The sequence below is a fragment of the Trachypithecus francoisi genome, unplaced genomic scaffold (genome assembly GCF_009764315.1).
Source record: "Trachypithecus francoisi isolate TF-2019V2 unplaced genomic scaffold, Tfra_2.0 Lachesis_group11, whole genome shotgun sequence".
In the NCBI taxonomy this organism is placed as follows: Eukaryota; Metazoa; Chordata; class Mammalia; order Primates; family Cercopithecidae; genus Trachypithecus; species Trachypithecus francoisi.
Window position 1 is genome coordinate 63,206,132 of NW_022681456.1, and position 14,964 is coordinate 63,221,095.

Below are 14,964 nucleotides of genomic sequence, written 5' to 3' on the forward strand. Positions count from 1 at the left end.
AATAAACCTTAGGGATGCCTGGAGTATGACGTGTGTGGTGGAAAGGTGTAAGACGTTAAGACTGGAAGGACAGGGAAAATTTGGTGAATGGAGGAGTTAAAGATCATTCATTAGAAAATGAGATTATCTCAGAGTATTTTGAACAGAATAGTAGCCTGTTTGGGATAGCATTTTACACAGATAACTATGATGTCCATATGGGGAATTAATTAGAGACCACAGAAAACTGGCAACCCATTAGGATTCTAGTCAAATAGTCCAGTTAGTCATGATGATGATCTGAACTAAAATGATGGAAATATAGATAAAGAGAATATGGGTTCAACATTCAAGGAATATTTAGCAGGTAGAACAGACAGAACTTGACTATTGGATATCATGGTGGTGGTGGTGTGAAGAATAAGGAAGGAAGAGTCGGGATGGTAACCAAATATGATAGCTCATTTCCATTAAGTGAGTGTAGGAAATTTGATTGTGGATAGGAAGAAGGAGAAAGGTAAGTTCAGTCTGAGTAATGTTAAGTTTGAAGTGTAAGTGGGACGTTTAGGAAGAGGGAAGCAGGTGTAAGACCCTGAGAAAGGTGGAAATGTGTAATATAGAAATAAAAATAATTAGCCTGTGACTAATAGCAGAGGACAAATGCAGAGAACTGTGAAAAAGGAAAGGGTGAAAGTATAAAATGTCTGTGACAGGTCAGGGTCCTCTATTCAGTTCAAAGGCATAAACAGAGAACATTTGCTTTTATTCCTGGAAATCTCTTGCCATTCCAACTCCTTGGCCAAGAATGGAGTTAAAGATTCCAGGTTAAAAAAAAAAAAAAAAAAACAGGGTTGAGGGGCACATTAGAGTTAGAAAGAAGTGGGTGGATTTCTTCTAGCAAGCTTTGGTCCTCAAGGAAGCTGGGTCCTTTTGTGGCTGTTGGGAATTGAGACAGCACTTCTCTAAGGAGCCTTGAGGCATCTCTTAGGAAGAGAGATGGACATCTGGCCTTTGACCCCTAACTGGACCACTGGGTGTGGTCATGACTCTTACTGGGTGTGACCAAATGAAAGACCAGGCTGCCTAATAACTTCAGGAGGGGACTAACTGCCGCCCTGCCAGGCAAAAATGATTCAATTGTCCTTTAAAAAGTAAATAGCTAAAAGCCAACCACATACTTATAATTCAAACATAATGCTGGTACCTAAAAGTGCTACATTTCGTCAATCCAATCACCTCGATTTGTACCTAAGGCCCATAGGCTTTAACTACTTTGGTGGACAGTCTGGGGACCAAACAAAGAAAGTCTTGTCATAAAGTAGTATTTCCTTTGTGGAGGGGAACAGTAGTGGGGAACTGACAAAGGAATCTAACAAGACAGAGGCCTGGTTATATTTAAATATAGGTAGAATTGGAAGTCTTTGAGTTTTGTATGTTAAATTTTTTTCTGTGTGTTTATATATTTGTAATAACAATAAAAATACTCAATTGTTCTTATGTAGTAACTATTTGAAATTATTTACTGTTGTAAAGTGGCTTACCATTTGCATTTGGAAAGAATATTTTAATCTCTTTGAAATTAAAATCTTAAATCATTTTTACATTAAATGTTAGAAATGACCAAACAGGTTTAGAATCCAAACAAAAATATGGCCGGGCGCGGTGGCTCAAGCCTGTAATCCCAGCACTTTGGGAGGCCGAGACGGGCGGATCACGAGGTCAGGAGATCGAAACCATCCTGGCTAACACGGTGAAACCCCGTCTCTACTAAAAAAAATACAAAAAACTAGCCGGGCGAGGTGGCGGGCCCCTGTAGTCCCAGCTACTCGGAGGCTGAGGCAGGAGAATGGCATAAATCCGGGAGGCGGAGCTTGCAGTGAGCTGAGATCCGGCCACTGCACTCCAGCCTGGGCTACAGAGCGAGACTCTGTCTCAAAATAAATAAATAAATAAATAAAAATTAAAATAATAAAAAAAAATATATCGCAGAATGTTGTACAGCAACTTGAAAGCTGTTGCTTTGTTAGTGCTGTGAAAATGTATATCCTGTCATACTTGTTACGATTTCACATAATAGGATGAGGAGAGGCTGTGCATTTCTAGCATCTATCCAGAGAGAAGGAGGTAGCATATATCTTCTAACTATATAAAGTCATATATTTTTTATTTTGTCTAAAATAAAATTCTCATTTTTGTCTAGAATCCTTTCTTTTTCTCAAATGGCACTCATATGTAATGCCTGGCACATATTAGGCCTTCAAATACATAGATATGTGTCTGTAGTATATTTTAGCATCACTATTTTTATGGGGAATAGTCAGAAATCTGCATGCTCTACAAAATCAATGCAACTTTTCGCAGGCAAGCAGAGAACTGAGGAAAATCATTCAAATGTTTTGATGCAATGAACCAGATGATTTCAATTTCAACTAATTCAACTCACTTCTTCACTACAGTTGGGTAGTCTAAATTTCTGTTTCAAATGTACAGCTTTTATATTTTTGCAAAGTTGCCTTTTTTCAGTGATTTTTAAATCGTTTAGTGCCCATTTCACTTCCCGTTTACCATTTCAGTCTGAGACTTTAATACTGTTTCCACAGTTACAAGCCTCAAGTTAATCATGGCCTTGGGAATTGAGTTCTCCGGTGTGTACACAACCCCCTTGAGGGGACTTGTGAGTTCCCAGCATAGACAGTTGGCTCCAAATCCTGCCTCTGGGGATTCAGGCACACTGTGTGCCAGCTCAGCCTGCCTAACAAACACTGCTGGTGAGACAGAGGTTACACATCACCATTTGAGAAAACTTAGGAATCCATCTTTGACCTTGCAAGGGAAGGGTAGTAGACAGAGTCTCCAATACAGTGTCTCATCTTTAATGGCAGCTTCTGCAGTCTGGCAGAGATGAACACAGGCCACGGATGAAAGGAAGCCTCTATTTCTCAGGATGACCAGGTGGACTGAGTTTTTCTAGTCTCCCAGGTATGCCAGGTCGATGCATCTATTGTGTTTAACAGTATACTGCTGTTTTCCTCATCACTGCATTTCCAAATCCTACTTGTCCTTTAAGGCTGGCTTCAAGTCTTACTTTCTGCATTAAAATATTCTGTTATATATTGGATACATATTTAGGCTATTAAAAAAACAGAAAATAATGTAGCAAACACTTGGGTACCATTAGATGCTTTTTATTTAATAAAAAATTATTACTCTCTGGAAGTAGGTAACATTCTGTTGAGAGAGAAGTCACTTTCCTCAGATCTAGTAGGAATTGCTTTCTGTGACATGCTGAGAAGTGAATCTGGAATAGAAAGGTCTATTTCAAATTGTGTCTGGATTCATCTACCTCTTTCTTTGCCTCATCAAGACTTTACCACTGCCTTTATCCATGATATGTTCCATCTGCCAAGCCACCTCTGGAATAGAATTATGCTTCTGATGGACCTTCCCAGCCTCCCAAACAGCTCTCCAACTAGGAATGAACACCCAGGGAACCAGCTGAACTTCCTGCTTGTATTGACTCAGAGCCTAAAAGAAAACGTGCAAAATTACTAAAGTTCTTGGTCAATTATCTGGCTACAAATTAGCAACTTCTTTCCTCAGAATTCTGACTTTTTCCTTGTTAAAGGTGGAATTGCATCCTACCTCACCACCACCCCAGAATTCATATGTTGAAGTTCTAGCCTTCCAGTACCTAAGAATGTGACCTTATTTGGAAATAAGGTTGTTGTAGGTATAACAAAAGTTAACATGAGGTCTTACTGGAGTAGGGAGGGCTCCTAATCCATTATAACAAGGCCCTTATAAAAAGGGAAAATTTGGACACAGAGACTCAGAGGGAAGATGATGTGAAGACACAGGGAGAAGAGAGCCAAGTGATGACAGATGCAAAGATTAGAGTGATATATCTGTAAACCAAGGAATCCCAAGGATTGCTGGCAAACACCAGAAGCTAGAAGAAGCAAGGAAGGATTCTCCCCTACAAATTTAAGAGGGAACATGGCCCCGCTGACACTTTGATTCAGACTTCTAGCCTCTAGTACGACAAGACAAGAAATTTCTGTTGCTTTAAGCGTAAAAAAAAAATAAATTTGAAAAAATGTTAAAGTGTTACTGATTGTGTTTGACATAGCTTTCTATATACTCCAACATCATTCTTATTTCTCCTCCCCAGAAGCAAATTGTTGCCTATGATTGGGCTCTCTTAGGTAGACTTTTTCAATGATTCTGCCGTTTTCTGGATCTTAATTTTTCACAAGGAGTCCAGTTCCAGGTACCTAAATTAACCAAACCTTAGGGCCCCTGCCTCCATGCAAGCATTGAGAGACCGTAAGGTGGAAATGCAGGCTGGAGCTTTAGCTGGGCCCATCATCTTGACTGGGAACCCTATACCTCTTTTGACCTCCCAAATTCTGTCTGATTCCTATAGCACTGAACATTTAATCCAGCTTCCAATCCCTTATTTATTACCTACTTGCAGGTATAAAATAGAGGATATATTATGGTATTTCCTTATGAGATTATAAATCCTTGAAACAGTATTAAACTCTTTTTAAAGCAAGCTAAGGAAAGTTCCCCTAAAGAGTTCCTACTCTATAGGAGATTGCACATGGAAACCAATCTCATTATTAGAGAAGTGTGTACTCACAAGGATCCCTAACTTTACAGAACAGGTGATATTGCAGCCATTCAACAGTTATTGATAGCCTACTATGTTCAAATTAGTGAATTAAGTATTATAAGAATAAAAGAAATGCATAAAGATTTGGTTTCCCTACCTTAACTATCTCTCAAATGACTAATGAGGCATTTTTGCAAATATATACAGTAAACTACTTCATGATTTCAGTGTAGTAATCATGCTGGGGCTTCATTGAAGGTTCTTATTACTATTATAATTATGATGTCATTATCATAATTTGATTTGTATTTTAGGAATTTTTTAATATTTAGATTTTTTCCTAAGCAAACCTGAAAGTTGAGTGTTTGCCCAAACAACTAAATAAGAATTGCTTATCTTAGATCAAATCATCAGTACCACTGGCATTTTTACCAGAGTTTGAAAATGTATTCTTGCACCTCATTTTTTTGCCTTGCACTGGCGGCAAATCACTATGTATAGAAACTGCCAAGACAGGCCTTATGGAACTTACACAGCATCTTTCTCTCTGTGACTTGTATGAACACAAATTGAAGATGGATAACTGAAATACACTTGGCCACAGATTCCATTCTGTCATCTGGAACTAAACTAAAGCAAAATTATTCAAGGCACATTTCAATGAAATTCTTTATGAATTGACCATTCATTTGTGCTTTTTATTATAGCTAGACAAATTGCATTATTATATAATATACCATCTTTTTTTTTAAAAAATCAACTTTTATTTTAGATTCGGGGGTACATGTGCAGGCTTGCCACATGGGAACACTGTATCATAACACTGAGGTTTAGGGTGCAGATGATCCCATCACCCAGGCAGTGAGCACAGCACATGCTAGGCAGTCCCTCACCCCCTTCCCTCCCTCTCTCCTTTAACAGTCTCCAGTGTCCGTTGCTCTCATCTTTATGTCTATGGGTATTCAGTGTTCAGCTCGCACTTACAAGTGAGAACATGCAATATTTGGTTTCCTGTTTCTGCATTACTTCGCTTGGGATAATGGCCTCTGGCTGCAGCCATGTTGCTGCAAAGGACATGATTTCATTCTTTTTATGGCCGCATAATGTTCCATGGTGTATATATCTTTTTAACTAATACTATTTAAAATTTCACATGCAATGTTCCTATAATTTTATTTCTATCAAAAATGCAATAAAGCATTATTATTGTAAACTTAGCAGAGTCACAGAAACTGTGGTCAGTCATCAGTCAAGAACTGAATGTCCTGAACCAAAGACTTATTAATACTATAATTTGGATTTATTTTTGTCCTTATTTTCCAGACACTGCAAATGGATGTAAACAAACTGAACATAACCTTGCTTCGGATCTTCCGCCAAGGAGTGGCTGCAGCTTTAGGACTCTTACCCCAGCAAGTGCATATCAATCGCCTCATTGTAAGATACCCACATTTCGCATTTCCAAAATTCAAGCTGTGTGTGTGTGGTTTTTTTAATCACTAAAGGGCTTGTGCTATAGTTGTATGGCTCATGAGCCAAATCTGGCACATCATGTTTTTGCAAATAAAATTGTATGAAACAAGCCATATCCACTCATCTACCCATTGCCCATGGTGACTTTTATGTTACGGTGATAGAGTTCAGTAGTTACAAAAGATTGGCTCATGAAGCCTAAACTGTTTATCATCTGGCCCTTTATAATGGAGGTTTGTTAACTCTGTCATAGTTCAAGGCTAGGTCCTGTGGTAAGTACGAAAGGGTCCAAAACACTTGCCTTACCAACTGGCACTACTCTGAAAATATTCTCCATTAGAGTGGAAGCTTCTATATCAGGTAAGGCAGTTTCCAGACATCATTTGTTAAAACCCTTTCAAGTATATCAATAGAACAATGGACACTGAGTGCAGAAGGCAGGCATTTTAAATAAAGAATAAAGAAGAACTGACCCTGAGGACTGCAGCCCAGATGGAATGCAGGAATTGGTAGTCCAGGAAAACCAAGAGAAAACTTGAATGGGCATCTGAGTGGGTAAAAAAAAAAAGTCAACCCAAAGGATCTGTTGTATAGTACACAGTCGAGGCCTGTCTGTCAATCACCCACATCCATTATTTCTTCTCTTTCCTTGGTGTTTGGGAACCTGGATATCATACAACTACATGTTCCCATCTGCACTGGAAAATGGGCATGAGCAAAGGCCCAAAAAAAAGCAATTCAGATCAGATGACTGTCTCTTTGTAAAAAGCTAGTCACCTTAGTTTTATGTGAAAAGGGACTTTGGGATCACTGTGCAGGTTTTAAATTGTTCTTAATGTCCACTGCAATGGGAGTCCAAGCAAGGACTCCATGTTCCCCCGGCCTTAAATTGCTGTGCTTCTGCTGCACGGAGCTCGGCTTTCTACTGCATCAATCTGCATTCACGATGGAGGGAATTTGCTTTTTGTTTTGGTTTGGGGTTTATGTTTCTTTTTAGTTTTTCTGTGTGTGGAGAGTGAGTTGTTTCATTTCTTCATAAAAACTTGTATCCTGTGAATCAATAATGTTCTACAAGTAAACAAGCTTTTAAAAAGTTTTACCTCGTACCAAGAAGAAGAAATACAACATTCCCCTGAATGAGTGAAAGTTACCCCGTGGCTCACACCTGTAATCCCAGAACTTTGGGAGACCAGGAGGGTGGATCACTGGAGGTTAGGAGTTCAAGACCAGCCTGGCCAAAATGGTGAAACCCCATCTCTACTACTAAAAATGCCAAAAATTTGCCAGGCATGGCGGCAGGTGCCTGTAATCCCAGCTACTCAGGAAGCTGAGGCAGGAGAATCACTTGAACCCAGGAAGTGGAGGTTGCAGTGAGCAGAGATGCATTCCAGCCTGGTCAACAAAAGTGAAACTCCATCTCAAAAAAAAAAAAAAAAAAGTTTTGGATCTAGATCTAGATTTTTTGTATATATACATATAAAAATATATATGCATCAACCTGTGCACATATATTTTGCTAAGATATATATAGAGATGATATAGATATCTTAGATATACTTTTATACATATTAGGTTTAATGAGCATAATAGCTGTTTGCGGGGATGAAGGAGGGATTTGCCAGACTGAGGAAGGGATATGCTTATCATATCCTCAGAGAATGTTAGTAGCATAGTTAAAAGTACTTATTATAATACCTAGAGTTACAATACCTGAGATAGCAAAGCATGATGATTAACAGCATGTGTTTTGGAGACAGATAAAACCATACTTCATTTCCAGTGTGGTCATATTCCATCTGTGTGAATGTGGCCAAGCTACTTACGTTTTATTTGTAAAATAGAGATAATCATAATACCCATCGCTTAGGGGTGTTTTGAGCAATAAATGAGATAAGAGATTTAAGGTAAATAGAAGCATGTTACGCACAACTCAAGTGCTCTGTACCTACTGTAGTTATTAGGTCACAAACTATTTAAATTGTTATAAACATGTTTCACATCAGTATTTAGTTATTGTCTGTTGTTCTCTGCAAACATGAAAAAACTTTTACTGGCTTGCTAGTAGTAAACTGATACTTCATTTTATACCCAGCTAAAATTCGCACATTAAAAGAAAACTTTCCAGCATGAGAGCGCTCCATGTGTCAGAAAGAAAGCTAACAATAATTTCCTTCTATTAGTGTGTTGCGTAAGTTGTAAAGATAATATTATCAATGGCCATGTCATTTTTATCTGCTGTGTGTGTGTGTGTGTGTGTAGAATATCAGACATTTATGGTAAGAAATTCTCTGACTCCATTTCAGCTAATGAGGTAATGCTAATAGGAAAAGTATCATGACATCACTACACAAGATACCCATTTCTACCAAATGACCAGTTTTAAATGTGTGATATATTTGAGGTGAAGAACAGAATCAGGAAAAGGATTTCAAAGTTCATCTGGCACCATCTTCTTCAGCTGGCCAAGCCTTCACATTAACACAAGTTATAAAAGTAATAGAGAGAGTGGTGATGTCTAATATGTAATTTTACTATTACATCAGATTTTATTTAATTCATTTGATTTTAAAATGCTTCTTTAATTACTCAGGGAACATCTGAACAATCTACATCAAAAAAACTACAATATAGAATGGTAAATGAATCAGCATGCAATGACATATAAAATTACAAATCTTGCAGGTGAGGGACAACTAATTGCAAGAAAGCTATTTGAAGATTTTAGACTTTGAACTGGTAATATTAAGTCTACCAGAGAATAACTAATAAATGTAATCTCCACAAAGACTTTTAGGATTCTAGAATTCTGACTTCCTTTAATGTTTCTAAAGGAAAGGTTAAAATATTATTCAAAATTGTTTAAAATGTCTATAACAAATACAAATATTCTGCTTTTATTAGGGAAAGAAGAACAGTATTGAACTGTTTGTGTCTCCCATAAACCGAAAAACAGGGATTTCTGATGCTCTGCCCTCTGAGGAAGTTCTTCGTTCACTTAATATCAATGTTTTGCATCAAAGTTTATCCCAGTTTGGAATTACAGAAGTCTCTCCTGAGGTAGGTTGCTGCATGAAACATTTCATTTAAAAATGTGAACAGTTAGCATGCTATGGTAATTCAACCCCAAGAGGCTTTGAGATGAAAGTTGTTTGTTGTATGTTATTTGATAATAAAAATTTCCCTGAGTGTCAGAATTCTCTGATCTTTACATTGTATGTGTTTACTTCTTAAGGAAATGCATTTTCATATTAAAGTTTCACTTTTTGGCATTTTTCTTCTTCAAAATTTTGTGGCCTTATAACTTATTTTGACTTATCCAGTAAATTTTCTAGAAGAAAGAAGATTTAGATGTGTTTGTCAATTGATCACTTGAAACTGATATGTCAAAAAAACAAAAATACATTTAAATCTTTCTTTCTCTACAGGTGCACCCCTCCTTATTGTCTTCATTGTCAAAATGGTCACCAGACATTCACCTTTTCCCATAAATTTGAAAGTAATTTGAAATGTGATTTTTCTTTTGCTGAAGAAACTATAGTTTCTTAAGAACTGAAGTCTTAAGAACTATAGATGTTTCTTCATAGTATTTTCCCAATTTTTCACTTTTAAAAAATTTCCTCTACCACCTCCACCATCTCACTCCTGAATGGATTTAATTTCCTTTCCAATTCTTTTACTCCATCCCGCTCTAACAAACTTACTGGAAGGATCATCATCCTAAATATGTATAATTCAATTATTCATAGAACCATGAAATTAGACTGGAGGGAATATGTGTAACACCTTGTAGATACAGAAAGTATGGCCCATAGAAATTAAGTGACTCTCTCAAGGTGACAGAACAAGAGAGGCATAAAGCACCATCTAAGATATCTCTCTCTCTCTCTCTCTCTCTCTCTCTCTCTCTCTCTCAGAGGCAGGGTCTTGCTATGTTGCCCAGGCTGGTCTTAAATACCTTCCCAGGCCAAAATCTAGATATCTTGATCCCTAATCTATTTGCCTTTACAGTAAATCACACTGCATCTCATTTTAGTATCACAGGTGTGGTATAAAAAGCTCTGGGTGGACATGGTGGCTTATGTTTGTAATCTTAACTACTGGGGAGGCTGAAGCAGCAGGATCACTTGAGCCCAGATGGAGTTTGTATCCCAAAGCCACACGTAAAATGTGCGTGGACCATGGGCAGACCATTTAATTTCTGTGAGGTTGTCTGCCTTTGCATGGTGTCAACCTCCCTGAGCCTCAGGGAAGAATGTTTGGATTTCTTCAAATCCAACATGGGTATAGCACTTATAAACTTGAAATATGGATTGAATTTTTAAAGTATATATGGAAATTCTCACACAGACTAGGTAGCAGACAAATGTAATTTGAATGCAGGATGAATTGGCACAATGAGAATATATGTCATCATTGAACCATGACTGTCACAACCACCCCCAACTGGTCTTCTTGCATTTGGTTTTGCACCTCTCTCTCTTCTCTTTCCCAACACACCCAATGTGGTTTCTTTCCTGCCACCAAAGTAATCTTTCTCAACATAAATTTGGCCATGCCCTCCTAATTTCATGATTCTTCTTTGGCATTCAAAATACTATGGAATGAAGTATAGATTTCTTAATATGGTATATGGTCCTTTGTATGCTGGGCTTTATAATTGTTGAACAGCACTTTCCTAGTTTACGTTTCGGCAATTCTAAACTTGATAGATCTGTGATACATCATACTCTCTCCTTCCTCCATGCTTTCGTATATATTGACTCATCTACATACCTCTTTCTTAAAATCAGTCTACTGTGTACCTTATGCCTCCACAGACAAAGATGCTTCTTACCCTGTGTTCCCATCAAGCTTAAAACAAAAACTCCTTATCCCATATTAGTCTTTAGGCTCATCTCTACACTGTGGGTTTTTTGAGTGTTTGTGACATGTCATTTGATCTGTTTCTTCGTTGCCTTCATTTAGTGCCTGGCATGCAATGGACAAACAGCAAAACTGAATCAACAAATAGTCATGCTGGGTGCAGTGGCTCAAGCCTGTAATCCCAGCACTTTGGGAGGTCAAGGCTAGAAGATTGGTTGAGGCCAGGAGTTTGAGACCAACCTGAGCAACATAGCAAGACTCTGACTTTACAAAAAAAAAAAAAAATTAAAAATTAGCTGGGCATGGTGGTGTGTAACTGTGGTCCCAGCTACTTGGGAGGCTGAGGCAGGAGGATCACCTGAGCCCAGGAGTTTAAGGTTATAATGAGCTATGATGAGGCCACTGCACTCCAGCCTGGGTGACAGAGCAAGACCCTGTCCCAAAACAAACAAACAGACAGCAACAACAACAAATAGCCAAGTACTGTGCTAGCTAATATCTAAAGCCAGAAAAATACACACATAAGAAAACAAACAAATAAATAAATGATGCTTGTTCTCAATGAATGTATGCACTAATAGGGCAAATATGACACAAACAGATAAGAAGAATATAGTACTATAAATAAAGTTACTACACTGTGCCATGGGAGCCTTGGAGAAGAGACCGCCTTATGCTTAGGAGAGGCCAGAGGAGAGGATCAGCAGGAGGTGAACCACCGGGCTCCTCCCAGCCCTGCCCACGTCTGAATCTGAAGCAGTTCTGCTTGTGCACAAAGCCAAACCCCATTCCCACAGTCCAGGCCCTTCACAGACTGACTGGTACACATCTTGCTTAGGATAATTCTTTTAAATTTTAGAAAGACCGTTGAATAAATGTATCCTGCCTCCCATAAGCTTTTAGAGAATCATATAAACAGCCTTCCCTGTTGCTTTATTCTGAGTTTAAAAGCCATTCTGAAGGCTTTAAGAAGAGAGCAACTTATTGAGTCACTCAGATTTGCAAACCAAAAGAAGCTCCCCATGCAAAAAGAGCTGGCTTAAAGCAAGTACCTGGGCATCCTCCAATATACCCCAGTCCAGTGAAGGTGGGATACTTAGCTTAATGGCCTCTCACAGAGCTAATAGCTCACAATAGACTACACTTGAATAATGAAAGCGTATTTGATGATAAATGTCATAGTTTCTCATAAAATTGTTGGAATCTAGAAATCTAGAATTTAGAAAAATATGCATTACAGAAGATGAGGAAGTATTCAAATCGGATATAAGGAGCATATCATGAAGGACAGAGGGATTGTTTGAACCTTTTGTTTGAGCACTCCTAGAAGGGGCCAGGCATTATTACCCTTTGACCTTTGGCCAGAATCTCTAAATGCAGAAACAGGGAAAAGCTGTCTGTAGTAAGCAGGCACCCCAGTGGGGAGGCGCTTGGCATAAATACAACCTAAAGGAGCTCTGCAAAAATATTGATTGATAGTTGCTTAAAACTGGTGAATGCTATTCTGTGAGTTTTCTTATCAAACTGGTGAATGCTATTCTGTGAGTTTTCTTACAAAACTGGTGAATGCTATTCTGTGAGTTTTCTTATAAAACTGGTGAATGCTATTCTGTGAGTTTTCTTATATCTTTATTCATGTTTTCTGTGGTTAGTGTTTTATAACAACTTATGCCTCAACATTTTTTTCACATTTCGTTCTTAAAATTATAACATACTATGGCAGCATATTCATTAACAGAAAAAAAGGATCATTGGTATTTTGGCTTTTCGTCCTTTGCATGAATTATAGAACATCATGAAGGGTGTCTCAAAGCATCTATTTCTAAACTTACATTAATTACTTTCATGGAAGGATATGGCTTTTGTTGTTTTTTCATATGCTTGATTTTTTAAATTGAAAATGACTCTTGAGAAACAAAAAAAATACCAACTAGAAAACTGTTTTTATTTAGTCATCTGTTTTCATTTGTAATCTGTTTCTTAAAGGAAAAGACATTATTTCTTTTATATATTTATATATGATATCTAGAACATTATAGGCACTCATACAGATAAAACTAGACCTCCTCTTGCCTAATAAGTAAAATCCCAGGAAAATGAAATTAAATGTTTTTACAAAATGAATTAAATACCTATTAAAACAGTAAGCTCTGTATTGACATTTTGAAAAATCACTCAGGAATTTTGTTGTTGTTCAATTGCAAATTACTCCAGTTTCCAAATCTTATATTTCAAAGGAGAAAGTGACTTCTTTAAATAAAAGTCCAATGTGCCGACTGATACCTTGACATTTTTAAAAATCATTCAGGAATTTTGTTGTTGTTCAATTGCAAATTACTCCAGTTTCCAAATCTCATATTTCAAAGGAGAAAGTGACCTTCTTTAAATAAAAGTCCAATGTGCCGACTGATACCTCCATGAAATATTTACAAAGAAAAAAAAAGCCATTACATATAAATCTAAACAATAATGTATGAGTTTAATGATTATTCCTTCAAACTAGGAACACTAGCAGGTACTCTAGTCTTAATTAGTATAGACCTAGCCAAACAGTGCTGAGGAGCCACACAATCAATATTAACCTGTATTCGACCATTCAGAACAATTGCTCACATTGTGCACAGTACAGTGGAAGCTTGGCATTATCCAACAAAGCCATATTGTTATAGGATACATCTCATTTATCTGCCAAGTCAATCAAATTAACCAGATACTTTGTAACGCTTACACTTCATTCTTATTCTGTGAGCTTCCTCTCTCTTAAAGAGGTGTATCTCCTAGATTCTCTGTATCTCTGAATCATCTTTCCTAGCATTTGGGATCTCCTTCCACATCTGAGATCAGAATTGATTAAAATATTTAAAAAGAGAGAAAGAAAGGACAAAAGAAAGAAAGAAGAATGAGCTATAGTGCATCAAATTATTAAACAGGATATAGAGAAGTCATTGTTAACTGTACAGAAAACTGCCCAAATTTTTAAATAATAAAACCTATCAGCTTCTTTCACTGCAACTAAGTTAAAGGGCAAAGCAATGTAGCTATGAAATAATAAAACACAAAGATGATATAGTGGCATTGGCTTGACCCAGCAACAGAGCCTCTGCATTATTCAACCCTCGGCCCCCTGACAAAATATAAAAATCATGAGGTTAACCCTATACAAAGGTTAGATTGAAGATTCTTGTAAATTATAGTCTTGATTTGTGAGCTCTTAACTACAAACTTTTCTATTTATTACCCTGCCCTTATCAAGTTTTTTAGATCTCTGTACAAATATAGTAGTGTTCAGCAGGAGTAGCATGACTCAGAAAGAGATCTATTTACCAAGAAAGTGCAGTGACTAAGTTCTAGGAGTTTAAAACATGTGTCTTGCTAACTGGGAGTGGGGAATGGGAGGGTGGGAGTTAATTCTTTCATCATTACTGCTTCAGTTAGAAAAGAAAACAAAACAGGTTTGTCTTAAGCAGACAGGAACATGTTGATATTCTAGGAGTTGTAGAACTACAGCAAGAAAAAAAAAATGAACCCAATCAGGTTAGGAACACAAAATCTCTTTCCACCCACCTAACCACCCCTTTTTATCCAAATTTTACATGGGCTTAAGCTCAACTCCTTATACTTAAATTTGACAAATTTATGCTGCCTACTTGAAGGCTTAACTAGTTTGCTTTTATAGCAAACAATGGATGCTATTTTGTTGCCCGTAAAAAATTCATTTCCATATTTATACCTGATTTCTGCAAGAGTTTTCTTTTCTATTAGTTTCCAGCTATGCTTATAGAGACATTACAAAAAAAAAAAAAAAAAAGATACGGCTAACATCAGAGGTGAAAGAAAATTTGTCAGTTGAATCTAAAGTTTTTTTGCAGCAGGATACTTGGTTTCTAATCATTTTATCAATGAAGTGTTTTCAGATTCTCCATCGATTTATCATTTATATATCTTTAACATACATGTCTAAATCATTTCTTGTATCTATGCATCTATTTATGTCTTAAAAAGTAGGCCAGATACTATTTACATTATAATTA

At 37.2% G+C, this 14,964-nt stretch overlaps 1 protein-coding gene across 2 annotated transcripts in view; it reads left to right on the top strand.

Moving 5' to 3' along the window:
• Window positions 1-14,964, top strand: part of PTPRR (protein tyrosine phosphatase receptor type R) — a 289,686-nt gene that overhangs the window by 145,431 nt on the left and 129,291 nt on the right. For both annotated transcript variants that reach the window (XR_004439734.1, XM_033221272.1), the window contains exons 3-4: window positions 5,921-6,034; window positions 8,972-9,127. Coding sequence is in view for 1 of the 2 variants with exons in the window: in XM_033221272.1 (XP_033077163.1) it covers window positions 5,921-6,034; window positions 8,972-9,127 (270 nt within the window). In the remaining variant the exon portion in view is untranslated. The remainder of the gene's footprint in view (window positions 1-5,920; window positions 6,035-8,971; window positions 9,128-14,964) is intronic.